The 18,242-nt window shown below is 41.4% G+C and overlaps 1 protein-coding gene across 3 annotated transcripts in view; it reads right to left on the bottom strand.

Annotated features, from left to right (window-relative positions):
* Nucleotides 1-16,663, bottom strand: part of Ptpro (protein tyrosine phosphatase receptor type O) — a 208,424-nt gene extending 191,761 nt beyond the window's left edge. For all 3 annotated transcript variants that reach the window (XM_029534785.1, XM_029534791.1, XM_021190314.2), the window contains exon 1: nucleotides 16,209-16,663. In XM_029534785.1, the coding sequence (XP_029390645.1) occupies nucleotides 16,209-16,283 (75 nt within the window). In that variant the 5' untranslated portion in view covers nucleotides 16,284-16,663. The remainder of the gene's footprint in view (nucleotides 1-16,208) is intronic.
* Nucleotides 16,664-18,242: the final 1,579 nt, after the last annotated feature.

The following is an 18,242-nucleotide window of genomic DNA, read 5'->3' as shown; positions in this document are numbered from 1 at the left end:
TTCTGAGGGCTCATTTTGTAAAAAGTCATCATCACTTAAAAAACTCTCAGATACGGAGTTTATGATCCCACTGATAAAAACTGAAAAACATAATTTTTGAAAATAACCATTTCAGGGCAAATACAATGAGCTTTTTCAAGCTATTTTGGCAGGTCATGTTTTTCTTCCACATCTTTTTAAAGACACTCTAATAAATTAAATAAAATGGATAGGAAAACAAACAAAACCCTTATCTGCAGGTATGCCTTCTCCTTGCAAAACCAATTTCACAGAACAGTCAGATATGTAATAACGGGCCTCCCGGGGATGTGATTTTTTATTCAACTTGACATGCAAGTCGTGAGTAATTAATTATGTCTTCTATTTACACGTTGTCAGATAAGAGTATTAAACAGAAGAGCTGAGAGCTTCACCGAATGCCACCATTAATCGGTTTAATTTGCAAACCTAATGCAATCAAAAGGAAGACATTAGTGTAAAAGCTGTTGTTGTCCTTTCTTAAAGGGATAGGCATGTTTTATGGGTAAGCATCACACAAAGCCAAGAAGCCTCAGTGTCTCTGGTCTACCTGCATGCCGTGTCTGGGGCTGTAGAAGGTGTGAATGTACACGCCTTGAGAGCAGTCACCTTTCTCCCCAGTGAACTGCAGTTCTGTGTAATTCTCCAACAGAGTGGAGAAGCATTACCTGCACCGAGTGCCAGGACATGATACATGGAAGCATCAGCCTGATGTTTATGAGCTCACAGAGCCTGACAGCAGGCTGTGGTCTGGAAGCAAGTGACTGACACATCGGCGGGCAAAGATTAGGTTAAAAGACACAGGGAAGTTTTGGATGATCAAGAACTGTTATCAGGAAGAACCCTTGTTGGATTTCTATCCAAATGTCAGTCCTCACAAAAGGACTTAAGAGTAGATTCAGTCACAGGAGTCTCAAGTAGGAGGAGGGGAGGGAGAGGGAGGAGAGAGGGAGAGGAAAGGGCAGGGGAGAGGGAGGGGTGGTAAGCTAGTGAATGGGAAGTGAAAACCACATCAGACCAAGTATGTAGTACCTGAGTTACTGTATCTAGCTATACCATGCATCGAGCAGGGGTTCTTTATTGCTCCTTCGGAACATCTCTGTAACTCAGTTTCTGCATTACTGAAATAGTGATAATGATGTAGAAAGCTATGCAAGGATGGGATGAAATCGTTTGTGGACAATAGCACAGAAGTCCTTCGTACTAGGCAACAGTGTCACGGGGACCATCTCCATCACTGTGAGTAAGGCATGGAAACTGGAAAGGAGCGACCTGATCCCTGCTTAGTACTCGCGCTGCTCCGTTCCCTTGGGACAGGTGATGTGACCCCATCTGCAGAACCTCGCTCTTTGAGTTAGTATTTGTGTCTACATCTGGTTCTTGATTTCCCACAGGATTGGTCCATGGACCCCCTAGTGGTATCGGAATCTGTAAATGGTAGAATCTCTAAATGGCATAATCTAGGTACAACCTTCCATATATTTTAAGTAATCCCTTGCTTATTTATAACAGATGCTGTGGTGTAAATACTGCATAGTTGCTGTACTGAATTTCTTCTGGATTAGTAATAGAAAAAAGTGCCTGTACGTGGTCAGTGGAGACATAACATTCTGGATACTTCCAACTTGAAGTTGGACAAGCCCGCAGATGTGGAAACCCACAGACAGAGAGGTTTGGCTGCGCAGTAGTACCGCTTGTATTCTCTATTTGCCTGGGGCCACCAGCATATACTTTTAACTCATAGCTTTAAATAAAGAAAAACCCTGGAAAGGAAATTCCACAATTATAAGACTACATTAACACAAATTATAATTATTATGGTCACAAGAGTAATTTTTAGTCACATCCAAAGGAAACAAATTTGAAAGCATGCCAACAGTTACAACATAAGTCTGAAAAAAAAAAAACATTTATTTCCCATTTGCCTGTACAAGTGGCTACAGATTAACGTATAAACAACAGGATCCAGGAGAGTTTTAGTCGAGGGACTAATTTACTGAACTACCCAAGCAACAGAGGATTATTTTATCTAATTAAGACAGAGAGTGCGCATTTAGAATTAAGCATTTGCATTTAACAGCAAATTCAGAATTATAAAAGCAATTAAAGCTAAAATGAGGTATGATAATTTTTCGTGCATGCCACTGAAGAGCCAAAGTGCATCTTAATGTGTGTGTGTGTGTGTGTGTGTGTGTGTGTAGCTGTAGCACAGAGTCAGTGTGGAGCACAGACACTACACTCCCTGTTCAGGGCTTGAACCCCATCCACGTCTTGTTCAAGCCTCTTAAACCTAGATGAATCTTCTCACCCCGGATTAATCTAGTGAGAGTACAGTTCAGTCTACAACTGGCCTCATCATAGACCTGAATTTGTCACTGATAATGTTTTATTGAGGCCCTTGGGTTTTGTGTATTTCCTACATTATTCTGCATTTACTTTAACACTCTTCTTTCCCTAAAGATGTGCTTATTGATTTTTCTCTGTTCCTCCAATCTCAGAGATCTTCCTTGACTTAATCTCTATCAAATCTATTGAACAGGACTCACCTGAGCTTTTATTTCTGTATCAAAACAAACGCTCCTTCAACCCCTATGCCCTGGTCTTTATTAGTGTGCATTCTTGTCTCCTTCATCTGCAGGCTAATTGGCTACTTTTTTACAGTATTCTCATACACCGTCCCTTAAGCTTCTCTGTGTTGACGTTACAGATTTTATGACAACACAACTTGTTTCATGACCTTAAGAATGAGCACAGTCTCCTCCTTACAGGAGAACCTGAATACATTTAAGAATGAACGGTTGACCTAGGCATATATTCTCCTTCAATACTCTTCCAACCACCCCACATTTTACCCAGAGTTTGAAAACTCATCTTACACAATATATTTCATTCAGATTTATTTTACACAATTCATGATGTGCTCTAACATAATCCCCTAGAAGAAAAGCCTATTCTTTGTCAATCAATCATTGATTCTGGTTATTTCCCACCAGGGTGACTTCATGACTTCACTTTCATCTGATTCTCTGAAATCTCTGAGGTGTGTCATCATTGTTGATGTTAGTATTAGAAATGTTTTTAACTCTTAGATGTTTTAAGGATTTGCAAGTCAAGTCTTGTAAAGTGCAGTTAAATGTGCACTGCTTCAAAATAAGTTTGAGTCTGCTGGCTAATAGTACTTTGTGTTATAGTCCTTTCCTACTTTGCATATATTTTCCTAACATAATATGCATTTATTCAGATATACTCACTTTCCCTATGAATGTAATTATTTTATTTCTGAGTTGCTATAGACAAGAGACTATGTCTGTCAGCTAGTAAGTTAAAATATTTAGCAGACTGACAGACACAATAAAAATTCAACTAGCTAAACAACAAAAGCACTAAAATTATCCTGGAAATAATTATGGACTTCTATAAGTTGAAAACAATGACTGGGGCAATGCTCAGTGAGTAAAAGCTGAACAGTGTGGACGCTACCTCTGTGACTCTAGCATTGCAGGGCCGGGAGTGAACGCAAGCGGACAAGGTTGGCTAGCCCAGCCTAAATGGTAAGTTCCAGGTTGAGTGAGAGACCCTGTCTCAAAAAATAAAGAAGAGTGTGATAGAGAAAGATACCAGAGTTAATCTCTCCCCTGCTGCTACACATGGGTGAGCAGACTTGCACACTCACGTGTACACACAAACACACACAGTCCCCTCTATGCATACACAAGTTGCAAATAAATAGAATGAAAAGGGCCGCATACCCTTCAGCTCACCTCCTCCAGCGGTAACAATGTTGCCGATCAAAATAAGGAAACACCCAAACTACAAAACAATCATTCTGACTTCACCAGTTGCACACACTCGTGGAAATATACATGCTGGGGTTCAGGGGTGCACTTATGCAAATGTACATGTTGGAGTGTGGGCGTGCTGAGATGTCAAGATCTCACAACTGTGTATGGTTCAAGGAAACTACCACGACAATAAAAAGAAAACTGCACCCATGTAACAAGGCTTCCTCAGGCTGCCCCTTTACGGATAGGTACACCCTCTTCTCATGTTCCCCAACCCCCAATCCTTGGTAAACAGGATTCAATTCCCCACCTCCATGACTGTGCTCTTTCAAGAATATTACATAAATATGACCATACAGAATGCCAGGTTTAAGGTTGCTTCTTTGCTCAGCATACTCGTATTGAGGTGAGGTCACTGTGTCCTCATTGCCTCATGGATGTGCCTCAGGTCCTAACCACTCCCATCGAGGAGGACATTGCAATTGACATCCATGTCTGGCTAGCACAAATCCCCCAGGGGCGGGATTTAATTTATTTGGGTAACTCTCAAGCCTCTAATATGTTAGTTGGTGTTTAGGATAAAGGTTTCAGAATTGGGTGAGAAGGGTCAGGAGACGGTGACAGTATAGTGTGTAAAATGATGTCTGTTGCTATGCTCAGGGAGGGATCCATCCGCCCTGGTTTTCCCCAGAACATGTCAATTTGTGTTGATTGTCACAGCATAATGATCTTTGCCCCAGCTGGTATGACAAATTATGTAATCATCGTGGTTCTGCTTCCTCTATGACGCTGAGACATCAATCCTGTGCCTGCTCAGGTACAATGAGGCTGGATTTCAGTGGGCTGCTGCTCTGAGGCTGTTCTCTACACCTGTGGCCTGACCCCGTAGAGTCTGAGGATTAGACCCATCTTCTTGTAATGAAGGATGTCTTACTCAAGTTTCTTCTTGCCCTGCCTGATTCTTCTCTTATACAAAATGATTCTCCCTGTCAGTTTGATGGTTGAGGGTGGAACTGAGCTCATGCCAAAGAGCCAAGCCCATGACTACTTTGCAAACTGTCATGAGCCTAATAGGTCCTGAGTATTCTAGCTTCGGCCCATCCCCAAAACTACAGGCCCAGAGTGAGCTTAGCTGGGACCAGCTGCTCAACTTTAGGACAATCACTCTGTCCAGGGCACAAGGTCAAGTAAGAGTGTCACCCATTCTTTTGTGGGAAGAAGTTCCCTCAGAGGGTAGACTCAGGGGATACAGGCTAGGAACTGAAGGGACAGTAACACACACAGCCACCTCAGCTTTTCTTCCGTCAAGAGGGGAGGACACTGCTAAACGGCATTCAGCTAGCACAGAGCACAGCCGGAATTCAAGTCAAAAATCTTTACTTTTTTTCCCCAGTAGACAGTCTATGCTCTTTAGTTTCCTGTGATGGGATTTGGTATAGAAAAATGGGAAATAAAATCATGTCTCTATACCACTGGAAAGCTTTGCTAGCGATTTGGATTTTGACTACTCACATTCACTGACAGCACTCTCTGACGGGTGGTCACCTTACTCTCCAAATCCATGATCCACATCTCATGCATATGATCAATAGCTATGATAATAGATACCCTTATTTAATGTAAATACATATGTGAATCTTCTACAATTGACTCCTGGTCTTATGGCTTAATGTAACAAATTTTAGAAGGCTAAAAAATAAAGACCTTGAAAAAATATAATACATTTTAGTGAGAACAACACACATGTTAGGGCAGTTTAATATATATATGTATATGTATATAGCATAGACTTAGGGAACACGTTTAGAATTCATATCTCCAGAGGGTAGTGATTTTGAAATGAACTGTTTAGGAATAAGCTTTTTTCCTTTTCTGTCAGTTGCTGTGATGTTTTCGTTATAGTGTCTACTTTGAGTTCTTAATATATTGATATATAATTTTTGTGACTATTGATACACTTCTGATTCAGGAGTTCTTGAATATTGCAAGCCAAGAATTCCCCTCTTCAGATCTGTGAAAGACTATCAAGAAGGCTGACTGGAGACATCAGCATAGCGACAAGAATTTCAATAGAAAGAGTCTTCCTACATTCTCCTGGTCAAGGAGGTGAAGCAATCCGGGTAATAGTACACGGGTGAACATAGCTTTAAAGACCCTGAAGGCTTTTTGAGTTCCAAATGCACAAAATATAAATCCAAGAATTCAGCCCCAGATAACCTGAATGGTAGCTGAGCTTTAGCAGATTTTGATAATTAAAAGCCACAAGGATAACAACGACTTCACAAGTGCTTAAGCTCAGTTTTTTAAAGTCCAAAGTATTTCATTCTAAACTCTTGCAGTTGCTTTAGTGAGAAGCTTTTGCATACCAGCATTTCCATATTGCAAATCCCTGGAGACTAACCACTTTGAGGAAGCCTGTAGCCATTTGCGAGAGACTAATTAAAAAGTATAATTTGGTTAAGGAAGACTGCAGAGGGAAATTCCCCAGCACAATGCACAATAAGTTTGGTCACATCTTGGCACTACATTTAAGTGTAAATAATGGTTTGTATCAGTGCATTTTAATCCAAAATGCCTGGTTTTCTTTTATACCTTTAAGGGGAGAACCACATAACTCAATATTTAAAGACACGTCACAGGGTATAGACTTAATTTCTGTTTCTATCTGTGGTTTTGTTTGGTTTTTGTCTTTTTAAGGATCTCATGATGTATTCTGAAAATTGTGACCCTCCTGCCTTGCTTCCAGACCCCAGTCCAGTGCTGGATCAAAGGGACATGACACCACAGCCAGTCTTCCTTGATCATAAACTTAAGAGTTAGGAATTGGAAGTCGTTTGTGATCATGTGTTTCCCCAAAGAGGCAGGAGAACCTGGAGTTTAAGGTCATCTTCAGCTACAGATCAAATTTGGCTAAAAGGCTCTGTCTTAAATAAATATTAAGAATTTTGAGTACAGCCAAATAACAGGCATTGACTAGAAACAATTGTAAATGTCATGCTTATCCTTCCTTTGGGGCAAGAACACACCTTTCACTCGTTGTTTTTACTGTGTCAGAAGACTTGTCAGAGAACAACAAGGGAAGAGTTCCTTTTCTCTCTTTCTTTCCTTCCTTCCTTCCTTCCTTCCTTCCTTCCTTCCTTCCTTCCTTCCTTCCTTCCTTCCTTCCTTCCTTCCTAAGGAATCCTTTTTGCATGTATTAATAGTTTGCCTGCATGTATGTGTACCAAGTGCATGAATTTCCCCTAGAGGCCAGAAGAGGGTACTGGATCCCCAGAACCAGAGAGTAACAGACATTAATGAGCCACCATATGGGTGCTGGGAACCAGACCTCAGTCCCCAGCAAGAACAGCAAGTGCTCTTACAACTGAGCCAACCGAAAGGGAAAGTTTCTTTTGGTTCTCAGTTTGAGGTTATGGCCCATAGTTGTGGGGAAGTCACCATGGCAAAAGTGTGAGATGGTCAGTCACACTGAGTCAACGTCAGTCAGAAGCAAAAGGTACCCAGCTCACTTTCCCTTTTATGCCGCTTTATTCTTCGACCATGGAGCTACCAAAACTAAGGACAGCCTTTTCCTCCTCAGTTAAACCACCAGGGAACTTGGTTATAAGATGTGTGTCTCATCTCCAGTCCACCATTACATTCTTGCTTTGTATTTGTAAACTTCAGTTTTCAATATATTGTCAAATTAAGTAGATATCCCTGAGCATCATACTAAAATAGCTTTTTTATGAACCAACAAATTGACTTAAATTGGAAACTCCTAGCTAGTCTTAGAAAAAGATAGCATACGACAAGGAGCCAATGATGCTGCTTCAGGAACATACAATGCTTATATAAATATTCTTAGAAGCTTCTAGAAGATCATGAGTAAATATTACTAAATTTAATGAAAACCATTTATTAAAACCTTTTTAATTTATTGCTTTTTTTAAAATTAATTAATATATAAATTAAATTAAAATTTATTTAAAACAATAATTTCTTTTTTCCCATTTTTATTAGGTATTTACTTCATTTACATTTCAAATGCTATCTTGAAAGTCCCCTATGCTCTCCCCCTCCCCCCCTGCTCTCCTAACCAACCAATCCCACTTCTTGGCCCTGGTGTTCCCCTGTACTGGAGCATATAATCTTTGCAAGACCAAGGGCCTCTCCTCCCAATGATGGCCGGTTAGGCCATCTTCTGCTACATATGCAGCTAGAGACACGAGCTCTGGGGTTAATGGTTAGTTCTTATTGTTGTTCCACCTATAAAGTTGCAGACCCCTTCAGCTCCTTGGGTACTTTCTCTAGCTCCTCCAATGGGGACCCTGTGTTCCATCCAATAGCTGACTGTGAGCATCCACTTCTATGTTTGCCAGGCACTGGCATAGCCTCATAAGAGACAGCTATATCAGGGTCCTTTCAGCAATATCTTTCTGGCATATGCTATACTATCTGCGTTTGGTGGCTGATTATGGGATGCACCTCCGGGTGGGGTAGTCTCTGCATGGTCCATCCATTTGTCTCAGCTCTTACTTTTTAACTTTGTAGATACAATTTTTTTTTTACATTCATTTATTTTTGTGTGCATGGAAGAGTGCATGTGTACCATGAGACATGTATGTTCCTTGGAGGGTAACTTCCCAGAATCCTTCCCTTCTGCCATGTGGGTTCTAGCATTAACCTTGGGCCATTGTAGTGGACAACAAGTACCTTTACCTGCTAAGCTCTGTGGCCGGGTCTTTAGATGGAATTTCTTCTCAGAACTTCATGGAGGGATGGGAAGCATTGCTTCCAGCCATGAATGTGAAAGCACACGTAATTTAATTACAGTTTCTCTCTAATTCTGGTTATGCTTGTCCAACAAGCAAAAATGAAATTAAAGTTATAGAAAACCATTAGAGCTAACCAGAGTTTAGCACAATAACAATGCAATAATAGACTGTTCATATAAACCAGTCTGCTACAGGATTATTTAAAGTGAGCATACACAAATGAGTATATTCTTTAAACATGGTTTTGTATTTCAGCTGCTTGAAATTTTAATTATTGTTTGTTAAGCTATATGCTAAGATTTTAATGATGACAACATTAATTCAATTAGTGTCTTGTGCCTGCTGTTTACATTGAAAAAGAAAATGTCTATGCTTCAGGGTGTGGCTCACGTTTAAGCTTCAACCACTAGATGCTTATGTGCCTTTGCTATCTTACATGTCCTCTGTGTGAACACACATCTAACTACATTGTGTGACATTTTTCTGTCTCTGTGTCTATGTCCCCATCATGCCATTGCAAAGACACAAGTGACGGTCAGCCACTCTTTGCCTGCAGCATTTGTCAATTCTTGGCACCTAATAGATGATCAGTAAGTGATTGACTGAATGTAACTGGACAATAAATCGCTGTCCTAGAATCCAAATGACAGATTTCATACTGAAGAGGGGAGGTTATTTCCCAGTGCTCCCACTTTGGTTCTGGGAAAAGACTGAACAACAACAACAAAAACAACAACAGCAGCAGCAGCAACAGTGCATAGGCAGCTCTGTCAGGAAAACTAAACAGCAAAGAAAATTAAGCTGACAGGGGGCTTGTTAGTGAAAGATCAGAAACAGGAGCACAGTGGGTTTACCATATTCTCATCCATAAACAAGTCAAGTGATCTGGTTTTCAGGGGTGGGGGGATAGAACAAAATGAACGTCTCAGTTGTTTTAGGAGAATTGAATGAAATAGTACACACAGAGAGAAGGATATATATATATTCTTTCTTTTTAGATTCATGAGTAAAGGTTCACAAATTACTAGTGCAAAGATAGGTGTCTTTGATGTATCATTTACTTTAAGATAGGGACAGTTTTCTCTGGGAAGTGAATGGTACTTCGCTCTTCTTTGGGAAAAGCTTTGTAAGAATAGCATGTGGTCTGTGAAGTGTCTGAGTGAGCAAAGGCACTTGCCACCAAGGCTGACTGCCTGAATCCAATCCCTGGGACCCACGTAGTGAAGGAACAAACTTTCTCCAGCAAGTTGTCCTCGGACTCCAGAAGTGCACACAAAATAGATAGGTAGAACTTTTAGGTAACGCGGATATTTGCACAAAGAGATGGTGGTGGTGGTCTACCTGTTTTTGGTTCTCTCTTTGTGAAATATTTTCCACACAAGTATCATGTTTCCTATCGTCTCAACTGCTGACAGAAAGGAAAGAAAAACCATTTATCAAGAGTGGTCTTCAACCTTGCTTCAAGATCTGTTTCTTCTGTTCTATGACACAGAAGAGAGAAGAGTTGAGTTGTCTGTTAGTCTCTAGAAAACCCCAGGAAAGAAAAGATCCTTCACTGTAGAATTAGATGCTGAAATAGCTGAGAAACGTGTGCACATCATTGTTGTTCCTCTAGCGTTGAGGACTCTGTTTGGAAAGGGGGTGAGGGTTGGTTTTTTTTTGTGTGTGGAGCTCTGGAGCACATATAGAAAACAAAACAAAACAACAGTGGCTGTAGATTACACGAAAGGTTTTTTTATAAAGTTGTATTTTGTTGTTACTGTAATTATAGTTTGTGTTTTCACATACTTTCCTCAATGGCTCACAGAAACCATATGGAACCTTCTGGAATCAATAGCACCAGAGAACAGAGGAGAGCCTTTGTTGTGTTAGCTGCATCTCTGAACCTGTTCACATTCTTAGTTCCTCTACTTAGACCAGGCTGCAGTAAAGAAGCAGTTTAAGGAAAGAGGTGTGTATTTTGGATGACAGTTTAAGAAGGGCTTCAATCCCGTCATGGCAGAGAAGGCGAAATCACAAGACAGCCATTCACACTACATCCAGGAAGCAGCAGAGAAGCAGCCGGAAGTGGGGCCAGCCTATAAAATTCCGGGAACCCACTTCCTCCAGTGAGACTCCACCTCCTAAAGTTCCTCAGCCTTTCAGAACAGTGCTAACAGCTGGGAGCCAAGTGTTCAAAATCAATCCAATGGGGGATATTTTACATTTAAACCACAGGGCACCATATTCTCCAGGCTTTGGCTTCTTGAATCAATTGACACTAGTGAGATACGAAGTTCTCCTTCCCTTATTTAAGCAGAAAGAGCTGAGATCAACGGGTACCATAGAAGAGTTGTTTAAGTGACTGGGTAATGACCCAGGATTAAATCCCTCCATAGGAACTACCAACAGAGTAGGTTGAAAAGGACCCGCTAGACGCAGCGTTCTCAACAAGCATCAGAGGGTCTCCTACCGCTAAGAATACAGAAATATTGACGCAGTGGGGATGGTAGAGATCATGGGGAGTGGTGATATGGCACACACACACACACACACACACACACACACACACACACACACACACACTAGCTTTTATAGGAACCATTTGCCCTTAAGCACGTCAATTGTGACTTGCCTTTTTGAGAAAGGATTCCATCTTACTGTGAGCAGAGGTAGCCTTGAGCTTCAAATCGTCCTGCTTCAGCCTCTGAGTGCTAGGTTATCAGATATGCAGCGCCGTCCCCAGTTTCAGTGGCTACAGGGGTTTCTTTGTTTTGTCCTTTTTTTTAAAACCCTGGTTATCTTGCTCTACAACGAACTGTGACCTTGCACTCTCAATTGTATCTTCCAAGTGCTGGGATTATGATCATGCCTGCTTGTCTCTGCTCTTTACATTTTTTGTCTTTTTTTTTTTTTTTTTTTCAGAGCTGAGGACCGAACCCAGGGCCTTGCGCTTGCTAGGCAAGCGCTCTACCACTGAGCTAAATCCCCAACCCCACGGTTTTTTTTTTAAATTAATTTTTAAAGTTTTTAATTTTATTTTATGTAAACAAGTGTTTTTTCTGCATGTGTGTGTCTGTGTGTGTACCATAGTTATGCAGTACCTGTGTGGCCAGAAGAGGGCGTAAGATCCTCTGAAACTGGATTTACAGATGTTTCTGAGCTATCTTGTGGGTTGGGAACTTAACCTGGGTCTTTTGCAAGAACAGTAAGCACTGTTATTCACCCAATCACTTCTCCAGGCCCCAATTACTGCTGTTTAACCAGTAAAAATCAAGTAACCACTTAAGAAACATTGATGAATAAACAAATGTGTTATTGAGGATATCTATTTTTTGTTTAAAAAAAATAACATGCTTGTGTTTTGATTTGTGATTTTAATAATATATTAGTATGGGATTGATAAAGGTTTACTATTTATAGTGTGGTGACTACATTATAATTATGATGATTTAACTGATAGTTCTTCAGGTTTTCCTTATATAGACATGTTCACAAGTCAATTATTATAATATCTCAGAATGCTTAGAAGATATTTATATAGTGGAGAAAACTGTTATCCAGTTTATTAAGTTGTTGTCACACTTCTAATGCCAGATGCTAGCACACAGGGAAAGACAACAGTTATGAGATAAAACTTTATTTCCAAAGTATTTATACCATACTAGATGAGGTATAAATGTTCATTAGATGAGGACCATCACACACTGTGTGGTGGAGCTCGTCTTTGTGCTGGCCTACGCATATGAGAATGGAGCATCAATGGATTCAGGCATCTGGACTCATTAAACAGAGGAAAGGAGACCAGACTTCAGTAGTCATCGCTGTTGAGCTCCCTATTTTGCCCCACTACCACTAACCACAGTAATGCTTCCAACGCAAAGATCCTTTTCAAACTCTCAAGACTCAGGTTGGTTAAGGGCAGGGCAGCTGACACAGTGGTGAAAGTGCTTGCTGTGTAAACATGAAGACAGGAGTTCAGATCCCCACCACCTGTGTAAAAAGCCATTAGTGAAAGCACACTTGTAACCTCACAAGTGCTCCCCAAAGCGCTCTGGCCAGTGGTCTATCTTGAACACTGAGTTCAAGTTCCCGTGAGAGATCTTGTCTCAAAAACATAATGGATGGATGGAGGGTGACAGGGGAGGTGCCTGATATCAACCTCTTGTCCCTGCATCTGTCACATGTACACACATTGCACACAAACTTACATAACACATAGAGACCCTGCAGTTAGTCTACAGTTTAGGCAGAGGGATAGTGTGCATTTTCTATGTCATACAACGGTAGTTCTTTACACCATAAAGATCTAAAGCAGAAATGTGCTCACAGTGGGAAGACTCAGCACCCATCACTTGCAAACACAGAGGCAGTGAACCATCCACAGAACACTCAAGATAGAATTTCCATGGGACAATGAGAGGCGCAGAGTGTGCATGAGAGAGACAGAGACAGACAGACAGACAGACAGACCTCAGAGAAAGTCATGAAGACCATGAACAACAGTTATTTATCCTGAGTAAGAGTTAAATGGCCAATATCATAACACTCAAGATATTAAACACATGTTTAAAAGATGTTTAAAAGCCCCTTTCAAAGTTAATGATCTCTGGTGACATCTAAAGCAAGAGCAGAAATATGAAAATATAGACAGGATAACCAAGGAATAAGGGACTCATGCCAAGTCTACCAATGAACTGGGGAGCTTCCATTGACCATTAGTAAGCAACACTTCACGGAAGACAAACTTCAGATTCCGATGAGGTCATAGTCTGCAGCTTGCATCTTAGTGGACAAGGCACTGGTATTGACTGAGTGGATGATATAGGAAGCCATTTTCAGGAAAGGCAGTAAAAATGTGATGTGGTGGTGTTTGCAGCAGGAATTGTGGGAAGACATACAAGAGGGAGGTATTACTAGATAAGCCTTTCACTTGATCTATAGACAGAAGACTTGAGACTAGAAGGCTCTTAATTGATAACAGAGCTTTGATATTTTTATATCTAGTTCTACATACTTGCTTACCATAAACATCAACATACAATACTAAGCATCCTGTGACCAGTACTGGGTGTAGGTCACATCACCTCATGCAGACCTCGCCTCATGAAGCGCAATGACTGACTCAGACAACCTGAACTACCTTGTTAAATGGGTCTATAACTAAAACATGCACGAGCAACGATGTACGAAGCCTTGAGCATTCTGCCCCTTCCAGGTTCTCTTGGTGAAATTGATTATAACCCGAATATCATACACATCCCCATCTCGCCACAGCATATATATCCACCTAAATTATAGAAAATATGAAATTGAAAATCAAGCTTCACAGTTGGAATATTTGACTTACATTCTTTAGAAATTCTTGCAAATATAGAGAATATAAATATGAACATTAATAAATGCTTGTCAAAAATAAAGATATGGATATTTTTATAGGAGATGGGAAAATGATTTGTCTTATGCCCATGGACCATTTTAGGTTGCACCATTGGGATTTTGTAGACTACTTGACATTTAATAATGGATAGTTTTGAGGTTCATGCTACCATATGTGTGGTTATATCTATTTTGCTGGTTGCTTGTTCAGTAGTTTGAATTAAAAGCCTCAAAATTATAAAGAAATTATACTGTATGCCTAAAGTGCCAAATAATATACTAACCACAAGATGTACGATATTATACTATATTCCTAATTTAGCACTTTGAACATCTCTTCTTAACTGTAAGGAAGTGTGATTCAATCAACGGGCATGTGTGAAAATGCTTTGAAGATTGAGGCTTAGTGGCTTTTCAATTTGTAGTTTTTCTCTTTCTTGCATACTTTATACTAAAGTGAAACAATGCTATCCTTCCATACAGTAAATATTAATAACTTCCCTTGCAACATTATTTTTCTCATTAGTGTAATACTTTAAATGATATTTCAATGTATGGGCTATGGTGTATAGCTTATCATAATAGGCATTTGCTAGCAAATGTTGAGAAATACACATATTATATTAAAGAGAGTGAAAGTCTGTTGCAATCACTAAAATACCATCATGTTATCCCTCATGAATTTTTAGTCTATTATCATGTTTTGAGTTCAAACTTCTGACACATTTTTCTTTGCATTTTAACTTTAACATTGTATTTTTTTTCTCTTAAGCTAAATATTCTCATTTCTAGAATTATCATCTACTATGAAACAAAAACCTGAAGTTATTCCAAAGGCTAAATATATGTCAGATCTCACACACACACACACACACATACAAGCACACACATGTGCGCACACACACACCACACACACACACACACACACACACAAACAATCACACACACACACACAAACAATCACACGTCTCTGCTATACTCGGTAAAACACGTACCTCCACTTTTTCATCCTAAGTTCTCAAAGAGTGTTACCTAGACATCTTAGTTGTTGCCAAGTCTGGCAAACGGTTAGAAAAATTAATTATAAAAAACTAACAGAGAAGCAGGTGAGACGTGCAACTGAATTTAATATTTATAAGATTTTAAAATAAAATAATGCCTGATGACTTAAATATTGAGCACATATCCAATACAGCTCATAACTTCACTTGCTCCTTATTGACCCAGAGACTACGTTTTTTTCTGCGATCTGGGGAGACAAGAAGAAAATATAGAATAGTTTTGCACTCATGCTATCTGGAATTCGTGAATCCTGTTCACTATAACCTTAGGGAGCATTCATAATTAATGGGCATATAAGCAAGAAGTGACTCCTTAATATGGAAACATTTGCAGTCATTAACGGGCTGACCTCCCCTAGCTAGGTAGCCTCATGGTGCTGAAAGGATAGCTCCCGATCACCTGTGGCCATCCTTCAGTTGCTGGGGCAAGAAGGGAGAAAGGACTAGAAACGGAAGGAAAACAGACCTTTGGAACGGGGATTGAAGGGGTACCAATTCCTAACTTCCCTTCACATGCCAAGAAAACAGCTTAAAAAAAAACATGCTTTAAGGGTCAAGATTTTGTTTTTTCTTTTTTAAACAGTATTTTCCTTTTCACTTTTTTCTCAAAGTACAATTTTGAGCCAAACGTTCCAAAGAGGATAGGAAAAGGTGAGTTTTATAATTCATATATTCCACCATTAAAAACCAGTGGCAGCATCCTGTTACGAGAAGATGGAACTGTGTAGAGTTTTACCAGGCATTCCCAGGTGGATGAAGGGTAAGACAGGGAGAGACCTCCCCGGGAGTTGAGCCGATTCCTTATTCAATCGAACCCTCTCCCTTGCCCCGGCTGGCCGGTGCGTCTGGTCCAGAGCTCTCAGCGCCCTGCGTGTGATTCCCGCAGAAAGCAAACTGACTGAGACAAAGCAGCCGAACCGAGGCTTCACTGGGGGAGGGCGCGAAGGTGAAGTGGCACAGGGGTGCCAGTGGGGACCACTAAAAAAAGTGCCCTCATTTTGCCTGAGAAAGCCCTATCCCGCAAGCTCATCGCTGAGGTAGCAGAGTACAAAGGGCGACAACTGGAAGGCTCAAACTTCCAGATCTTTCCACCAGCAGCTACGCAGCCCACCCGGCACCGCGCTGAGGACAAAGCGTGTGCGGCTGGCGCTCTCCGCCTGGTCACCGCACCCTGAGCGAGTAGCTCCCCACGGCGGGATGGATCCCCATCTCCGAGGACTGGGGGCCCCTACCTTGAGCAGCACAAAGAGCCCGAGCAGAGGTAGCAGGCGGCGGCCCCCGAGCGTTCCCCTAGGCAGGTGCCCCATCGTGGCGCGACCAGGGACCCGGGAGGGACGGCAGCGCCAGCGGGTCCCTGTGGCGCTTACAATGACCAGTCCTGGCTGGCAGTCTCAGACCTCGGGCGCCCGGGCGGCTCCGGGCGGCCGCATGTCGTCTGGCAGGTCCTCCTGCGCTTCCGATGGATCGCTCTCCTCTTCTGTGCCCGAGTCCTGCTAGAACGTGCCTGGAGTCGGCGTTGTTTAATGGCTAAGGATGGAGAGGGTGGGGATGGCAGTGGGCGAGGCTCTGCGCCACAGCTACAGCGGTTGCCACGGGAGGCAGGGGTCGGCGTGCGGAAGGAGCTGCCCGGGCTCCGCAGCCCCCTAGCAACAGTGATGTTCTCTCTCAGAGCAAGGAACTCCTCAAGTGCAGATCTTGGGTCCTCCCACCAGGGCCTGCCCGCTTCCCATTGCTAGGCAGCCCCCTAGACCAGGCTCCGCCTCAGCCTTTCCAGAGTCTCCTAGGACGAGTTATATGCAGGTTTCCCCCTCTCTCTTATCTCAGGTCCTTCTCAACCCCCGTTCCTTTGCCCTTGTACTTACAAGTGACACTTAATGTTTTCAAAAAGAGGGGTGAATCTCAACTCCTATACCCCCGACCTCAGTTCAATTCCCCCATAGCATCCCATAATCAGCTAGGGAAACTAAGTAATTCTGTGCATTTCTCCCTCTTGTCCTGTTACTCACACCTAGCTCACAGTATTTTACACATATTTAGAATAAGTGTGCAATATATTCTGTGTGTGAATACACTAAGTAGTCTGAATTATCCATGAATAACTAAGAATTTAGAATCACAAGCAATGATTTACATGAAGTGTGTCTCATGTCTACTAATCTGTCTTTAGAGGTTGTGTAGTTTTTGAAAGACAACTCTATTTTAAAAAAAAAAAGTGGGATCCATTATATTAAGTCATTTCTTTTTATCATGTAAATGTCCTGGGTGGGCCCTGAGGTGCTGGAATTTTGTTTTTATCCTTCAACGTGTGGCATCAGGTGACAGAAAAGGGCACCTTGGTGGTGCACTTAGGAGCATGTCTGGGACACAGCTGAGGAATGGTGGCCTGCTATAGGACCAGAGTCAAGTCGTGTGTGCTCATCTTTTTCTACAGGAGGATTGGAAACTAAAGGTTTGGATTAGGAATTTTTGCATGAATAGATGGAGGCACTAAAGGTCCTTCACAAAACAGAACAAGGCTCTGGGCTTGTGTACAAGTGTTTCCCTTGCTGGCACCGAAGCTACCTCAGTAAACAGCCCTGATGGGCTTCTGTTTAGTGCCCTTGTGCCTGTCCTTTGTTGGCCTGACTCTCATGACGCCCCCCACCCCCAAGGTTTTCCCTGCTTCCCACTTCTGGGCCAGAGTCAAGGGCTTCCTAAGAAATGGTTCCTCAGACCTGCACTTTCAGAGCCTTTGGTCTGATATGTTTTTCTTTTATTTTGAAGCTTTTGAAAGTGGTTTTCCATTTCCAGCTACATCAAAGAGGCTCCGCAGCCATCTAATTTCCAGACAGAGATGCTCAGGTTGGGACCTAAGTGGTACTCACAAGATGCCAGAAGTTATTCTTTTAAAGAGAGTTTTATTTTAGGATCAGAATGTGAATTAAACACATATGTAAGGTTAATTGTGCATGTACATGTGTATGTGCATGTATGTGTATGTGTATATATTCCATATATATATATATATATATATATATATATATATATATATATATATATATGGAATGTTTGATCTATTTTAGGCATTAGGAAGCAATTTTGCTCAAATATTAATCTTATAAATGCAAAAGGTGCTTTCAAAATAATGCATTATTTTAAATACACCTACCTAGCTGTATGCTTCACCTTCTCTCTGCTGAGTTAAATCACACATTGCTTAGCCCCACTGCTCTCACACAGATGTGTACGTGGACCACTTTAGGGCAGCAGCAACATTAAGTGGTTGG

This window comes from Mus pahari, chromosome 2 (genome assembly GCF_900095145.1).
Source record: "Mus pahari chromosome 2, PAHARI_EIJ_v1.1, whole genome shotgun sequence".
Lineage (NCBI taxonomy): Eukaryota > Metazoa > Chordata > Mammalia > Rodentia > Muridae > Mus > Mus pahari.
Note: the sequence above shows the minus strand (reverse complement) of the source record. Positions and strands in the feature narration are given on the sequence as shown.